This window comes from Takifugu flavidus, chromosome 20 (assembly GCF_003711565.1).
Source record: "Takifugu flavidus isolate HTHZ2018 chromosome 20, ASM371156v2, whole genome shotgun sequence".
In the NCBI taxonomy this organism is placed as follows: domain Eukaryota; kingdom Metazoa; phylum Chordata; class Actinopteri; order Tetraodontiformes; family Tetraodontidae; genus Takifugu; species Takifugu flavidus.
The window spans coordinates 7,254,956-7,270,573 of NC_079539.1; the positions used below are offsets into that span (position 1 = coordinate 7,254,956).

The following is a 15,618-nucleotide window of genomic DNA, read 5'->3' on the forward strand; positions in this document are numbered from 1 at the left end:
GTTTGTAGCCTAATATGCTGTTGCCATGGTGTCACAGAAAAGCCCAGGTGGGGACAGTTGACATTTGCCAGAGCTGTTGTTCTTGTTAATCACACCGTGCCAGATTAATTCCATGCCACTGCTCTCGGTGACGTTATGTGTGATTTAAAACACCTTCCACTCCGAAAAGATGCAGTCATTCTACAAAATGGTCCTGGATTGGGTGGCAGTCCTTCTGCTTGCGTGGGGCTGCGCTGCGCAGGACAGCTCAGAGTCCCTGTCTGAAAGATGCGCGAATGACACCCGCACTTTTCTGAGGGAACTAAACCAGGAAAGACCAGCGGAATATGCTGTTCTCAGTAAGTAAGGTTGGATTTTCTCACCAACATTAAATTCTACCTGAAAAATGGTGTGTGTGTGTGTGTGTGTGTGTGTGTGTGTGTGTGTGGTGTGTGTGTGTGTGTGTGTGTGTGTGTGTGTGTGTGCGTGTGTGTGTGTGTGTGTCCCTCCGTGTTAGTGTATGATGCCTTTGGTAAGATGGGCAGCAATGTTAAAGGGGGTAATGAGGACCAGCCTGGCTCCGTGCAGCAGTGCCGCTCCGCGCACGCGCCCAATTTCTCTGCTCACTACTGCAAGGTGTCACTAAAGCAGGTAAAAGCAGCACACAAACCGCCACCTAATGTGACCCAGCAGGTCCTCATTGTTCCCTGCCCCTCCCCAGGGACCGGTGGAGTACTTTGAGGGCATCTGCGTTCCCGACTCTTGTTCCGAGGACGAGCTGGAGACGCTGGTGCTGCACGGTGAGTGACAGCAAAAGACACGTCGGGCGGTTTGGTTGTCTCACACTCTTTTCTTTCAGCCACGCTTCAGATGGGTGGGATGTCCCTGATTCCTCCTCTACCGTCCATCCTGGTCAACGAGACCACTCAGGAGCTGGTCTCCATTCGCTGCCTGTCCAGCACCATTGTCCCCCAGGCGTCCGATATCGTCTGCCTGTCAGTAAAGCCACTCGTTTGCTCTGTGTGTGAGCACGCTGTTGTTTATGAAGGCGGGACATTAAAATATATTTCATCCTCCAGGTTTGTGTGTTGTGTAATGGTGGCCATTCCTCTTGCAGCTACCTTGTTCGCAGCGATAATCAAATGGAGGCGAAACAAAGAGGTGAGTCCATCAGCCAAGTCTTCCTGTTTACACTCCGAGCTCAACCTTTATGGGACCATGAAGTCCGGAGGCTCCTCCACCACTGAACCGGCTCCTTCCGCGATGGAGGAAAACAGTAATAGTTAAGTGTTGTTTGCTGCATCACACTGAAAAAGGTCAATCACACATTGAGACATTGTTTCGCCCTCCTTTCTCAGACGCCGCCCGTCCTGGTTACGCTCCTCCGAGCTGGCTGTCCCGATGGCTCCAGGCCTTCTCTCTACAATCAACCAGCCAGGGCGTCTTGAGCACCTCTTCAACCATCCAAGGCCAAAGCTACTCCTCCCTCAACGGCATCCGTGTTCTGAGTCTGTTCTGGATTATGAGTGGGCACTCCACTGAGCTCATACTGGCCGGCCTGGGTACGCCACAGGACTCCCAGAGTAACTACTGGTTTAGTTCCTGTCCCGTCTGAGTGCTCATGGTGATTTCTGTTCATTCCAGATAACAGTCAAACTTGGATAAAGGCCGTCGTGAGCAGCCCCCTGTACGTGCTCTCCTTGGGCGGGCCCTTTTTTCTGGCTGTGGATACTTTTTTATTACTGGGGTGAGAAAACGCTCATTTTAAGGCTTCAGTGGTCATGTGTCATCCTGTTTAAAGCGTTATGATTACTAGAGGCGGTATGTTTCAGCGCCAGGCTGTGTCGTTGCAGGGGTCTGCTCAGTGCACGGTCTCTGCTGGGCGCCATCGACAGGGATGAAGACAGACTGAGTCCCCGTTTGGTGGCTGTCTACCTCTTAAACAGGATTAAAAGGTTCTGTTTGTTCGGTGTTTGCATATTTATTGGAAGATCTCTCTAAAATCTTCTCTCTTCTGCAGGATTCAACCCCTTCATGTGTTTATCACGCTTCTGACCACCGGCATCGTCTCGCTGGTCCAGTGGGGACCCTACTGGTTCCCTTTTGTTGATATTATAATGGACTGTAAGAGTTACTGGTGGGCTAACGTGGTGTTAGTTAGCAATATCATTCCTGTTCAGCAAATAGTAGGTTGACACAAGGACTAAGACCTTCACACTGCACTTTATATCTAAATAGATTTAAACTTCTTGACATTTTCTTTTCCATGTGGCCTTCAGTGCGTTCCCTGGACATGGTACCTTTCTCTGGACTTCCAGTGTTACCTCACCACTCCTCTGTTGGTTTACTTTTACAGATTGTATGTCCTCAAAACAGATTGTGGAAACCATTGAGATCCTGGAGAAACACACTTTTAAATCGCCACCTTTTGTGTGTTAGAAATCAAGGTGTGTTCACGGTGGTTGCTGGCGGCCTCCTGCTGAGCACCACCATTGCCAGTGCAGCTGTGACGGCGCTCATGCAGCTCCCCGTCTTTCAGCCATCAACTACGTAAGGATAAATTCTTACGTTTTCTTCGTACTCTTCTTGGCAGCCAGTTAGCTGGTGGGAGGTGTTTTAGCTGCTATTAGCCATCAGAGACATTTAAAATGTCTGAAGTGACTCTACATTTCTGTTAAACGGCCTCAGAAAAGCTGTGACATTTACTGAATAACGGTGGTGATGTTTCCTCTGGTTCTCAGGGAAAATGAACATTACCTCCTGTCCTACTATTTAAAACCCCACACAAGATATGGACCATTTTTAATTGGGATTTTGACTGGGATGTACTTGAAAAGAAGGAAAGGTCCTCTGGTAAAGCAGAAGGTGGGAACCCGCCCATTCCCTTCCTCACAGCTTATCATTCGTATTGAAATACCTCTAAGATGCTGTTGCGCTCCTCATCCCAGTGGCAGGCAGCACTTGGATGGCTCCTATGTTTCTCGCTCATGGCTGCGTTAGTTCAGCTAGCGTACGTTCTCAAGGAGACGCCGCCGTATCCATCCACGGCACATGCGCTCTACCAGGGGCTCCACAGATGTGTCTGGGTTCTCGCTGTGACCTGGATCATACTGGCCTGTGAGGATGGTTATGGAGGTAAAATGTGCATCTTAAACAGAGAGCAGATAACCTCTTTATTAGGATCCATTAGCATTTATTTACTGGTTTTTGCAGGTTTCATCCAGAGCCTCATGACTTTGAGTATCTGGGTTCCTCTGTCCAACATTAGCTTCGCCTGCTATCTCATACACCCCCTCTTCATCCTCATCTACCTCGGCTGGCAAGAGACTCCCATCCACTACACAGACCTGAACTTTGTAAGTAGTCCAGCCATCCCAGTTCACCCAGGCCTCTTCTTTCAGACCTACACCATTCCTCCTTTTCCACAGATGTACTTGTTCTTTGGCCACTTGGTGCTCTCACTGGGCGTGAGCTTTGCCCTTCATCTGCTGATTGAGAGACCCTTCCTCCTACTGAAGTTGAGGAGCACGCAGAGATAAATCAATCTTATCGCCTGTATATTCCAACCAGCTCCCCAGTTTTAAACAAAATAAATAAGTTTGTCTCTTTTGTATGAGTTTATTTAGCAACAATGTGTGTGTGTGTGTGTGTGTGTGTGTGTGTGTGTGTGTGTGTGTGTGTGTGTGTGTGTGTGTGTGTGTGTGTGTGTGTGTGTATGTGTGCGTGTGTGTGTGTGTGTGGTGGGGTGTGTGAACCATCCTCCGCCTGGCCCTCTGCAAAGGGGCGAGGGGGTGGAGGGGGTGGGGGTGGAAGGGGCAGGCTGATTGAACTATGCAACAACACGGTGTAAAAATACATCTCGCTTGGGTAAGACGACACTTCCCCTCAAAAGGGGTCCCGGGAGCCAATTCCACAACAACATGCACAAGATGGTGCAACATGTCAGCTACATTAAACAAAGACTTGGGTTTGGCCGCCAAACCAAATAAGACAAAAGGGCTGTTGCTTGTTTTAACAGGGCTCTATGCAACCCCACTCAAAAACACTAATGTCCTCTGACTGATGTCAAAGTTGCACGAAATGGAAACACGCAAAGGTAAATAATCTAATTTGAGTATGCATGCAGCCTTCTCAGTTCCCTCAGCTGTTTATTACAAATGGAATAAATGTGTTGCAACTGAGGAAACACATGCACATCATTTGATAGCGACATGAAAACAAGCCCGAGCACCACTCAATGACTCAGATACTCAATGACGCAGATAAAGTGACCGTCATTTGGCAGAATCTCATTTAAAGCTTTTAGACGCACTGAAGTCATTCCAGCACAAGGACTGGATTATAAACAACAGTCACTGAAGCACAAAGGACACGCAGCATGGAGACGCATGCACAAGGAATGTCCTCCCGTTCTTTGGCAGGAAAGCAGGACAGGTGCTGGGACCTGTTGCATAAAGACAGGAAGTAAAACATGACGTCAGTGTGACGGGTTATTCGGCCATCTCTCCTTTATTACACCAGTAACCTCTTTGTAGTGTGTGTGTGTGTGTGTGTGTGTGTGTGTGTGTGTGTGTGTGTGTGTGTGTGTTTTACTGCAGGACATTGTTATTAAAGCACTTATTTATAATGGGGGGATGTTAAAGCCGTTAAAGCGTCCTCTCCATTACATAAGAGCCACAACTCAGTTAAAGAATTTTCCTTCATGCTTATTACGAGGCAACATCCCTGACGATTTCTGTACCAAAAGGGGAAGTTCTGTCCAATTTCTGTGGCCGTTCAACACAAGCTGACAGCAGACACACTCTGATGATGTTCTCCTTACATGAATTTGACAGTATGTAGACGACCTTAAGATAATTTACCATATAACGCACACAAGAGCTTTGATGATCCTCACATTTTACCTTCGGCAAACATGCAAAATAACTAAAATGTTGCTTTCCAGCCTTCCAAAATGCCAAGACTACTGCCAGAACCTCAAATGTTTGAAAATAGACACGTATATGGGTATAATTTATATTAATATAATAAATCTGTCAGCCATAACCGAAATGTGATATCTAATAAATGTTATTTGTTTTTAATTGTGCTTCTCCTATAAATTAAAGGAGGCATTAGTGAACCAGCTTGTAAATACAGGTATCAAGTGTTAAATGTTGGCGATCGGCACATGTTCATGATATCAAGTAACCGACTTTGTACTTGTGGGGGACAGCAGTTAAAAATAGACTCACACCCCGAGACGACCGGCTCTGCCTGAACTCATACCCGAGTCTTCCAACACTGGTCTATAATCCCGACCACAGGACTATGAAAAGGGTAAGTCGTAGCATGCATGACTGAAAATCCCCCTCTTGGACTGCAGCAGCTGTGTTCATATCACTCCTTTAGTGTGTGATTCATCCGTCCGGTAGCAATTGTGTCCCTCTGACAACACCGCCGATGGTCTCCAGCCGCCGTGCTGCCAGAAGACATGACACCCTCTGTCAGCTGATTCCAATAGTAAAACATACAGCGTTTTGGCAGATATCTGTGTAAGACCGGCAGTATTTTTGAATTCACATGCACATGTTGTGGAAAGTATACACGGAGAGCATCAGGATGACATCGAATTACTTGTTGGTGCTTTTCTTAGTCACATATAGGTGCTGACAGATTTATTGGCCTACCTATTTTTTTATGTCAGTACAGCCGAACAAGATCAAATTCACCGATAAAACCTATCACCAAGATTGATTTCACATCTTCAAACAGAAATTTGCAGAGATGGCAGTTTTACGTCTAAGTAAATAGCCAGGTTGTGGTCGTTGCTTTGGTTTAGTGGTGGTGCACTTTCAGTGTTTGTGCCGTTTACAAAGGGGCACATGAGGTGTGTTTGTCACAGGATTGGCTGAAGTCAAGCAGCCAACTCTCTAAGTTGACGCTCTGGGCCCCGTGGCAGCACTGGGTGTCCTTCATCACAGCAGGAATCTGACAAATGCAGGTCATGGGTAAAGATGTGCTGGTATTTTTCCAGTGTCTGTGCCGATAGCTCCCCTCCAACGCTCCTACATATCAAGATCCAGATTTCAAAAACTTTCCTTTCAACACTTTAGAGTCAGGTGCCGACACAAATGGAAGTGAGCAACAGGGCTGGGAAAAACAAGCTGGGTTTTGAATCCATAAATTATGCCGTTTAAGAATATCTAAGATTGGAAAAGTTGCTGATTGTAGTTTGTTGAATATTGAGTTTCCGATTCATTGTAATGTAAATGAACACTATTACTGACTCAGAAATGCCTGAATTCTAATTCTTAAGCTTCCACATAAGATAACAGCCTGCAGCTAAAAATGAGACACTCCCCAGACACCTGGCATGTTTATCAGCTACAACAGGAAGGATTCTTGTTGATAACATGTGTGAAGGGTTTATTAGAAGCATCCAAACAGATAACTATTGACCATTTCTACCTACAAATAAGCCAAACAAGAGAAACTCAATTGACTTTAAATACTAGATGAGATAAACCAGATCAGCGTCTTTTTTAATATTTGATTATTGTTTTGCAGAAAAAGTGTCTCAGAGCTGTAGTACAACGCTGGAGGGAGGAAATGACGCCACTGGAGTCGGATGTGAACATACGGGCAATGTTGTGACCTCTATCCTAAATTCATGGCTTGAAGTGGCTCCGCTGAAAACCACAGCCAGCAATGGACTCCTCAGTGCTGTGCACAGACGACTGCGCAGCATCACCAGAGACAGGCTCTCTTCCTCGTTCTGCGCATCAGATTGGAGCAAAGATGTCTGAAAAATCATCTGAGACTCTTTCAAAGATCAGCAAAAGCCTCTGCCAGGAGAATACCCCAGACTTGGACTGCTTGAAGCCACCTGCCCATTTGTCTCTGGACATTGAAAGCAGACCCTGCAGCTATTTTGGCTCATCTGAGGCTGTTTTACCTCTTTTGCCCAGTGATCTTGGAGCTCCCATTTATGCGCCTGACTTTAAAGAACCAATTCTTTCCTTTTCTCTTGCACAAGACAGCGCTGCCTCTCAAACTCTGATCACATCTGTCCCGGAGCCACTTTCCAGCTGCTGTGTCATCTCTGACCACAGTGGAGTTTCCTCTCCACCCAGGCCGTTGTCAGACAGCATAGATAAGGACACGGCTTCAGCACCTGTGTCTGACCTTTATATCTTTGAAAGTCAGACACAGGACTATATTCTCTGCCCCAAAGTTGCTCGGGAGGACTTTAAAGGTCCTGATTGTGATTCACGTGTCCTGACGTGTGGTTGTGGACACACGGCAGAAGGCTGGGGTTGCCACTCTAGTCGGGAAGGAGTTATGCTGGACCGTGAGTCAAACATGAGCCACAGCGAGACGCTAATACCGCGTGCGGGAGATGCCTGTGAGACAGCCCCGTCGGTAAATGATGCTCAAGAAGGGGTAGCAGAAGGCGCCGATTTAACCCCTCAAATGCGATGCTGTGACAACCCAGTTGAACTGTGGCTGGATGCATGTCAGTATCTAGCAGGTGAGGGCCCAGATGATGTTCTGCATGAGGTGGCTCATTCCATTAAGCAAGAGGTGCCAATGCTCACCAAAGACTTGGATTCTCCCACAACAGATACACCGGTGTCAGGTTACAGTTGTGATGGTCGTGAAGGGATTGGCTGCTCTGATGATGACACTGCAGGTCGGGGGCCACCGGTTGAGCGGTGGTCTTCTGTTGACAGCTGGGCAAGTGCACTCTCAGACTGGACTGGGATAATCACAGCTCTACCGCAGGACCTTACGGCAGCTTTCACGGAAATAGGGGCTGAGATTGATGCTCTGACACAGGCACTAGCGGAAGTAAACGCTCAATTACACAGAGAGACGACTGACGACGGGAAGAACCAAGAGCCTGCAGGGCAATTGCAGCAACTCATGGGTGTCCAGGATCAGCCTCTGAAGCCACACAACCTGCCTATATGCCTGCAAGATGGAGATGACTCTCAGCGCGTCCGATTGCTGTGCGACACAAACGCCATGACGCAAGGAGTGAAAGAGCGAGAAGAAATCCAGCGCAGGAGGACAGAGCTTGATCCATGCCCCACGCACTTGTCTGCTCCCACGGCACCGTCCAGTGATACAGTGGCCTCTCCTGGAGGGTGTGTGACAGATGTGATCCCTGGCTCACTGTACCCTGCTGACGTGGATCTTGGAGGCTGTGATGAGAGAGACGCTTCTGTTAGTAACAATGAACATCCAGTTATACTGAAAATAATAGAGGATACAGATTTGGAGAAGGCACCCAGAGAGCTGCTAATAGAGGAGGTAAGTTGGCTTTGGATACTATTATATAGGGAATTAATGTCCATTTTTGCACGTCTTTATACACAGTATTCCTATGTAATGTGGCAGTCTTCCAAAGAAATCCAACCTTACCAGTTACGGTCACCCCGGTCAAACTGGACAGATACCGTAATCATGTGCTTTAGCAATCAGAACATCAGGAGACATTCCCTTTCCTGTCCTTGTAAATGCTGTCATATGTCCACCTTGGATAGCCAATCAGGAGGTACAGATGCTGCTGCTTTGCCAAATAAAATCCACGCACGTCACCGCTCAGCGCACCCGTGAGTTTTGTCACCTCACTTTGGATGGGAGCCATCCATTCTGCACGCACGGACCCCTGCTGCCATTTGATTCTGTGTTGCTGGATGGCTCCTGTCTCTAAGGCAGCTGCCTGAGCCGAGGGAAAGAGGTGGAAAACTTCGGATGGACAAAAATGGCGGCTAATAATAGCTGATAACAGCATGCATCCGTCAGGGCGGAGGGGTGAGAGGAGAGCACAGCTGAAGTCTGAAACATGACCCCCGCCTCTCTATCTTTCTCTCTCTCTTTTATATATACCCCTTTTTACACACCCATTCCTATCAGATCTCCTTTAAAAACCAATGATCTGGAAGCCTACAAGCCTGGAGAATTGTCTTGGTCGGTTTAGACGTGCGAGAAAGATTGAGCTCCTATACATTTAAACTAGGTTTGACACGGATGCAGGACACATGGACTGAGGGATTATTCTTGACCCAAAAATAAGGTTTGTGCTGGAAAGTGTTTCAATTTAATGGTTTTGTATGCCGATTGCTAATTGTGTGTAAGATTTTATGAAGCTACAGCCTGTATTAAAAATATAAATGTTTTCCTTTTTCTTCATCAGTCTAACACAGACAAGCAGTTTAAAGGGACAGATGTGTGCGGAAGGTGTTTCACGCCACCGGGCCATCTGGTCGGGGAGGAAACTCAAAGGAACTCCACAGCAGTTGAGGCTGACCGTGAAGGAACGGATGTTCATTCCTTCCACACACGGACTTTGATAAAGTCACACGTGTCAGGTGTGCAGACACGACCTTTCTTGCACATAAATTGCCAAGAGCCACCTGACGCGTCACCAGATCTTGTAGCTCCAGCTTGTAATTTGGAGCCACAGAGGGGAAGTCCCAAGTTTATTACTCCGCAAGCTCCTCTCAGCGTTGGCTCCTCCCACGGCCGTCAGGCAAACGGCGAGGTGAGAAGGTCTGTCAATGTCAACACAGACCTCTGCTGTGGTCATGAGCAACCGTGCATTGGCTGGCCTACATCAGATGGGATTCATGTCAAACCCTCTTTGGAGGGTGAAGCGTTGACTCAAAACAGCCCTGCTGAGGAACTTCCATCCGAGGAACAGTTGGACTCAGACCGAGGTTACATTACTGAGAGAAAAACAATTGAGGACATCCACGCCTTCAGTAGAGAACTGTCAAACTTGGCTGTTGTTCCTGGAGATAGTTTTGTCATCTCAGAAGAGAAGCGACTGGCAGTTTTTACTCTGGATATAGACGACCCTTTCGTTTCTATGCCCTTACCTGCTCCTCCTCCCATGAAACCTGAGAAAAGAGGAAAGGTCGACAAAATGCCTCACAAAAACCACAAGTCTACTGCTGAGAACAAATCACGTCCCAAAAAGGACAAGCTGCTGGGGCATCCATGTGTTCCACGGACTTCCAAGAACGAAGACCATCTATTGCACCATGTTTCTGCACAGCAAGTGTGCAAACAGCAAGAAAGTCAGATCCTGAGTGAAGAAAAGAGCACCCTAGCCACGTGTGAGGGCAATGAGGTGACACCCGTGCCTGAGAATGCTGAGAAGGCTTCAAACAAAGTTCATGGAAAGAAAAAGAAGAAGCATGTTCAGCATGCAACAGGAGCGAGGAGTGTTGGAGAGCCACTGGCTGGAGTGGAAAATGGAGCAAAGCCAAAAACCACAAAAGGAAGAGTCGATATGTTTGAGGCCAAGTTGGGTTCAAGAGCTGGGAACACTCAAAAAGATAGCGATCATTCATGCCACCCTGAGAAAAAGTCCCTAAAACCAGAAGCCAAAATCCCCCAAGACCAAACGATACATCATACGGGTCACAAAGACCACCAGCCAAAGAGCTTCTCCAGTCCTTTAAATGATGAGATAAAAAGACGACGTCTGTCTGGAGGTAAGTTTGCGAAGATGGTTAATGCTTTGGATCCGAAACTACCAAAGGCAGCACCACCGCATCAGGAAAGCCGAGAGGAGACCAAGGCTGACGGCGGAGCTCTTAAAAAGGCCTACAGCGAAGTGGTGAAACAGAAAACCGCAGCTAAAGAAGGTAAGAAATATATGACCATTGTAAAAGCTGTTGGCCAGCTGTTCTCCTAAAACGTACCGCGGTTTAAAAACACATCAGAACCAAAGGTGGTGAAGTCCATCCAGGCTGAGGCTGTGAGTGGAGACCCTCAGAGTCTGTGCCTGTGGTGTCAGTTCACGGCTGTCTTTTCCCATCACACCATCACCTGGAGCAGAGGGGGAACTGTCCTGTCTGAGCTCAAGAGAAGGTATTCGGATAACTTTACGTTCACCTTTACACCTTTATACATACCCTGTATTTTATTTTAGCATTCAAATAGGTGGAATGTGTACCTATGAAACAGAGGCTGTGTGGTTTTGAGATGGTTCCATTTGTGACACTGACCTCTATGTGAAGTGCAGGGGACGAGAGCAGAGTGACACTGACCATCTCCCACGCGTCCCAGAAAGACCTTGGCAAATACCAGTGCCGCCTCACCAGTCTGCAGGGATCAGTTACCCTGGATTACCTCCTCACATATGAAGGTATTAGACATGACTTAAAGTAGAGATGGACAGACATCCTCATGGTGGACTGACAAAAGAAAACCTGTGCATCTGTCTGCTTGCTAGCTCTCAGCGAGATCGTCATCCCACTGTCGCCGAAGATCAGCTCAGGTGAGTTTTTAGCTTTGAGTGAAGTTTATTTCTTTGTTCCACTGGACAAATGATTCCATGTGTTGTGCTTCAGCCGCGCCTGCAGAGGTAGTGATGGAGGAGGAGGATGTCCAGTGTTCCAGGCTGCTGTTCAAAGAGGACTTCCTCTCAACCCAGTACTTTGGAGAGAACCAGCCTGTCAGCATCGTCACAGAAAAGGTCCACTTCGGGGAGGGCATGCACCGGCGGGCGTTCCGGACCAAGCTGCACACGGGCCAGGTGCCCCTGTTACTGTCTGGAGACTCCTGTGTGCTCAAAGTGCACAATTCCATCAGTCATGGGACCAAGAATAACGAGGACCTGATTCAGAGGAACTTTCATTTGGCTGTGGAGGTAAAACTGTTACTCCATCCTCCTTCAGAACAAATGACAAATTACAACATGGATTTGTTTCATTCGTATTCTGACAGTCAAAGAAACGTGCATGTTACTTCCCTCAAAAGCTGTTTAGTTTGTTAATGTCATTATGAGAGAGAAGCTACAGAACCTGTTGGATTTAAATTCTTGTGCAGGAGTGTCAGGTCCAAAATACTGCGAGAGAATACATCAAGGCGTACACGACCGCAGCCCAGTCGGTGGAGGCCTTTGGAGACATCCCAGAGTGAGTGACAACCATGTACAGGTGCACGGTAACGCTGTATTACTGGTGTTAAACGCTCAGAAGCTGAAGCCTCTTTGTCTCCAGGATTATTCCCATCTACCTGGTTCACCGCCCCTCCAACGAGATCCCGTACGCCACGCTGGAAGAGGAGCTGATCGGCGACTTTGTGAAGTATTCAGTCAAAGACGGCAAAGAGATCAACCTGAAGAGACGGGACTCAGAGGCAGGGCAGAAATGCTGCGCCTTCCAGCACTGGGTGTACCACAAGACCGAGGGCAACCTGCTGGTGACCGACATGCAAGGTTCATTAAACACCGACTAAAAGTTGTTTTTATCCTCGCTTAGGCTGGAAATATGAGAGAATTTTGGGTTATTTTTCAGGAGTGGGAATGAAGCTTACCGATGTGGGAATAGCTACAACCAAGAAAGGGTGAGCGTTCCTGTCTCTGTATTTAGCAGTCGATAGATTTAGCCCCCATGCTCAGAATGATGCATTTATAATGAATCTTTTTTCTTTTCTTTTTTTTATCAGATATAAAGGCTTCAAAGGAAACTGTGCCACCTCCTTTATTGAGCAGTTTAAGGTTTTGCACCAGTGCAACAAGTTCTGCGAGATCCTGGGCCTCCACTCTCTGCAGCCCAAAGCTAAAAAGTCCGTAGCTACGCTGAAATCCAAAGCCCAAACCCCCACTGCTCCCAAGAAGAAGACATTCGGGCCTACAGTGAAGGGAAAGTCATAACAGGAGGGGCGCGACCGCGGGAGGTCAGGAGCCCAGGACTGTTGTTCCATCTCACGTTGAATATTTGAGGTGTGCGTTTTCTTTAAGGTTGATTTCTTTTTTAAACTGTGACAAATTGAACTGACACTTGAAAACGACGCTGAAAGCGCCGAGTTATCGAACTGTGATGTCTTATTGACTTCTTTATTGATGCCGGTAGGCTTTTCTTCTTCTTTTTTTTTTTACTTCCATGACATCGTTAAATTATTGAATGTATTGATTGATGAGAGGAAAGGTTTATCATATAGTGCAGATATTAGGTTGTTTTCTTTTAGATCACACATTACGCATGGGTCATTTTGGTGCATTTTGACAGTATATATTCAGTTTAATGTTACATAATTATCATGTTAAAGTGCTGCTTCGGGATCAGCATGTGCTCAAATGCTATTTTCATTATCCTGAAATCAACCCAAAGACATTTTGTACACTTGTCGGCCCTCTTTAGTGTATCTAGAAAAATGGGTTCTTATTTATTGATTTCTTAACTGGGGCGTATGTGCTCTCCCAGATTGATTTCAAACATTGTTTCATTGGTGTGTGTCTTAGCGCTCTGGCTGAGATAAGTCAAAGACAGAAATAAACCCAATAATCCCATTATGCTGCTATTTTATTGCAGTCTCCGTTAAGCCTCTTCATCCCGTCGCCTTTTAGACCTGACCCAAATTCTTGACATTACACTCAGGGTGTTAGATCTTTGTCATTAAACAGGTGTTGCTAGTTGAAAAATGGCTTTGAGTTCTTTTTCTAATGATGTTTGTTGACGTTTGTTGCATGGTTGGGGTTGGAGAGGGTGCTGTTGTTGTCGAAGAAAAACACTCAGACGTGCTTCAAGTGCAGCGCTGTCAACTCTGACTGTAGCCACACACCAAAACTGACACTGTTTATTGAGAGGAACTAACGTGCAGACAGAAATACAGCTGTACAAGTGTTGAAAAACAGTGGCAGTGTGAAAAGGCATGCGTGACCTGTTCTTATATAGCCTACACGTACAAACGGGGGGCTTTGACAACAAATTAGCACATTGAGACACTAATAAGTGGGTCACGGTCAGAGGCGCAATATCACGAATAATCCATCAACACTCGCTACGTCTGTTTTCACCTCTGACCTCTGTGTGGTGTAACGTTTCCCACCTTATAGCCGCCAACAGGTGGCGCACAGGATCACGGAGGATGCGAGCAGACATGAGGACTCTCACCGGAGAACAGAGACATTTGGTGGGGTCTGCCGAGGTTCTGTTCACACTGTAGCTATTTAGTGTGATAATGGCGTTTGAAAGAAAGGAAACAAACACCATTGTCACACTCCATAGCTCTGGAGAAGAGGGATTTCTGTGGCTGATGGAGAGGTGTTGATGTGAGAGCACTGGGAGGACCACCTGGGGTAAAATGGACAAGTGGATTAGACAGAGGAAACGTGCAGAGTAGAGGAAATATCACAATGCTTCTCATCATTTAATCAGAATTGTAATTTAGAATTGTAATTCATTCACAAATGTAATTACTGTCAATGGAAAGATCCAAATAGAATACAGATGAAAGGGAAACGGTTTAGAGCAAATACACAAGGCTTAATCGACGTGTCCAAAGTCCAGACGTGTCCATTTCTGCTGTGGGGATCTCTGCAGCTGTGTGAACGCGTGTGTAAATGCAAGATGTGCGACACGGAAAAGACCTGGGAGAGCCTTTCTGTCAACCTAATGAACATTTTGACATCCTCTTTGTTTCAGAAATGCAGGTGACTCCCTGTTAGAGCTTTGAATGAAAAACATTCCTGTGATTTTGAACTCCTACTCAGATCTCAAGAGCAAAACAACTCACCTTTTTGAGGTGAATCCACTTCCAGAGCATTCCCTGCTCTTCAGCCCTTCTGCTGCTCTCCGTCCTCTCTGCTCATTCCTTCTTCCAACAGACGTATTTGTCTCAGGCGCTTTCCAAACAGTTAAAAGTCCAGTAGCGTGTCCAGAGTCGCGTGTCCGTGACGTGATGTGACCTGTGCTGCTTTCAGCTCTGGTGCCGTCCCATCCAAGTCTTTATGTAGAGGGAGCAGAGTTTGGATAAACAGCAGGTTCCACATTAGTGATAAGCTACAGGGGAAGTATTGATCGACCCTGACCAGAGGTAGAGGGTGAGGGGTGGAGGTGGGTGAAACCAAAATCCCGGTGAGGCAACAGGCACTAACAAAAAATGGAGCTATGCCAAAAAAGTCTTGTAGAAAATAAACAATACAACTGGAGAAAATATGATAAAAATGGATTAAAAGGGAATTAAATTACACATTCTTAGTAGTGATCGGTCGAATCAAAAATAGTTTAACGTGCAACATTGTGAATGAATTCACGTAATGGAATCTGCTTGAAGACATGAAAGGTGACGTGTCTTTGTTACTTTCACTGTCTGATGCTGAAGATTTGGAGGCCTCTCCTGTTGCTGCATCCAGCAACCACAATCTAAAAACGCTCCTCTGCTGACCAGCTTTAGTTTTGATCAATAGGATAAACCCAAGAGCAGAGCATCTGGCAGAAACCCCAAACGAATTATGCTCTTATTACACATAGAAATTTTTTAAAAATGCGAGTCAAGGTCTCTTGTCATCAACTCTTAAACTGAATGGTCAGTGTACGTGCGTCTCCATGTGGAATGATTGAAGATGTGGAGCTGACTTGGCACTCGCTTTGTTTGTGACCAGATCGAGGGTAGCGTGCCTTGATAAAATGTCCCCGGGCTGGCGTTTATTTGCTTGTCCTTGGAGCTGATAACTCCTAGATTGGGACTAAGTGAATGAACTGAGGTCCCTTCACCACAGCGTGTGTGCACAGACCAAATGGGCCGAGCGGGAAGGTCCATTTCTCCAGACACGTTCTCCTATCTGGTGCCAATTTTGAGAAGCAGCACCTGTCCTGCTGAACAATAACCCATCCGATTGACATTCCAAAATCG

The 15,618-nt window shown here is 46.6% G+C and overlaps 2 protein-coding genes and 3 long non-coding RNA genes across 8 annotated transcripts; 3 read left to right on the forward strand and 2 right to left on the reverse strand.

Moving 5' to 3' along the window:
- The first annotated feature begins 154 nt into the window (after window positions 1–154).
- oacyl (O-acyltransferase like) lies at window positions 155–3,588 on the forward strand. 3 transcript variants are annotated; one of them, XM_057019387.1, is made up of 15 exons: window positions 155–338; window positions 497–630; window positions 701–779; window positions 839–1,003; window positions 1,097–1,261; window positions 1,338–1,541; window positions 1,624–1,726; window positions 1,833–1,934; window positions 2,000–2,165; window positions 2,259–2,338; window positions 2,419–2,529; window positions 2,721–2,844; window positions 2,928–3,114; window positions 3,193–3,335; window positions 3,408–3,588. In XM_057019387.1, exons 1-15 carry the CDS (start codon window positions 170–172, stop codon window positions 3,516–3,518), a joined length of 2,043 nt encoding a protein of 680 aa, XP_056875367.1. In that variant the 5' UTR covers window positions 155–169; the 3' UTR covers window positions 3,519–3,588. The 3 variants fall into 3 exon arrangements, with proteins under 3 accessions (XP_056875367.1, XP_056875366.1, XP_056875368.1); XM_057019386.1 differs by having other exon boundaries at window positions 839–974; window positions 1,059–1,261; XM_057019388.1 differs by having other exon boundaries at window positions 839–974; window positions 1,097–1,140.
- A 1,617-nt stretch (window positions 3,589–5,205) lies between these two features.
- LOC130517515 (uncharacterized) lies at window positions 5,206–6,576 on the forward strand. Its single transcript, XR_008947734.1, has 2 exons — window positions 5,206–5,298; window positions 6,529–6,576. It is a non-coding gene; the product is annotated as an uncharacterized LOC130517515 (long non-coding RNA).
- LOC130517510 (uncharacterized) lies at window positions 6,333–8,806 on the reverse strand. Its single transcript, XR_008947728.1, has 2 exons — window positions 8,389–8,806; window positions 6,333–8,168 (listed from the first exon to the last, which is right to left on the reverse strand). It is a non-coding gene; the product is annotated as an uncharacterized LOC130517510 (long non-coding RNA).
- On the forward strand, window positions 7,303–13,273 carry alpk2 (alpha-kinase 2). 2 transcript variants are annotated; one of them, XM_057019374.1, is made up of 11 exons: window positions 8,154–8,277; window positions 8,884–9,043; window positions 9,164–10,622; window positions 10,701–10,848; window positions 10,998–11,125; window positions 11,213–11,257; window positions 11,331–11,629; window positions 11,809–11,897; window positions 11,982–12,199; window positions 12,279–12,327; window positions 12,430–13,273. In XM_057019374.1, exons 3-11 carry the CDS (start codon window positions 9,839–9,841, stop codon window positions 12,635–12,637), a joined length of 1,968 nt encoding a protein of 655 aa, XP_056875354.1. In that variant the 5' UTR covers window positions 8,154–8,277; window positions 8,884–9,043; window positions 9,164–9,838; the 3' UTR covers window positions 12,638–13,273. The 2 variants fall into 2 exon arrangements, with proteins under 2 accessions (XP_056875353.1, XP_056875354.1); XM_057019373.1 differs by lacking the exon at window positions 8,884–9,043 and having other exon boundaries at window positions 7,303–8,277.
- Window positions 13,274–13,502: 229 nt separating this feature from the next.
- Window positions 13,503–14,791, reverse strand: LOC130517508 (uncharacterized). Its single transcript, XR_008947726.1, has 2 exons — window positions 14,500–14,791; window positions 13,503–14,057 (listed from the first exon to the last, which is right to left on the reverse strand). It is a non-coding gene; the product is annotated as an uncharacterized LOC130517508 (long non-coding RNA).
- Window positions 14,792–15,618: the final 827 nt, after the last annotated feature.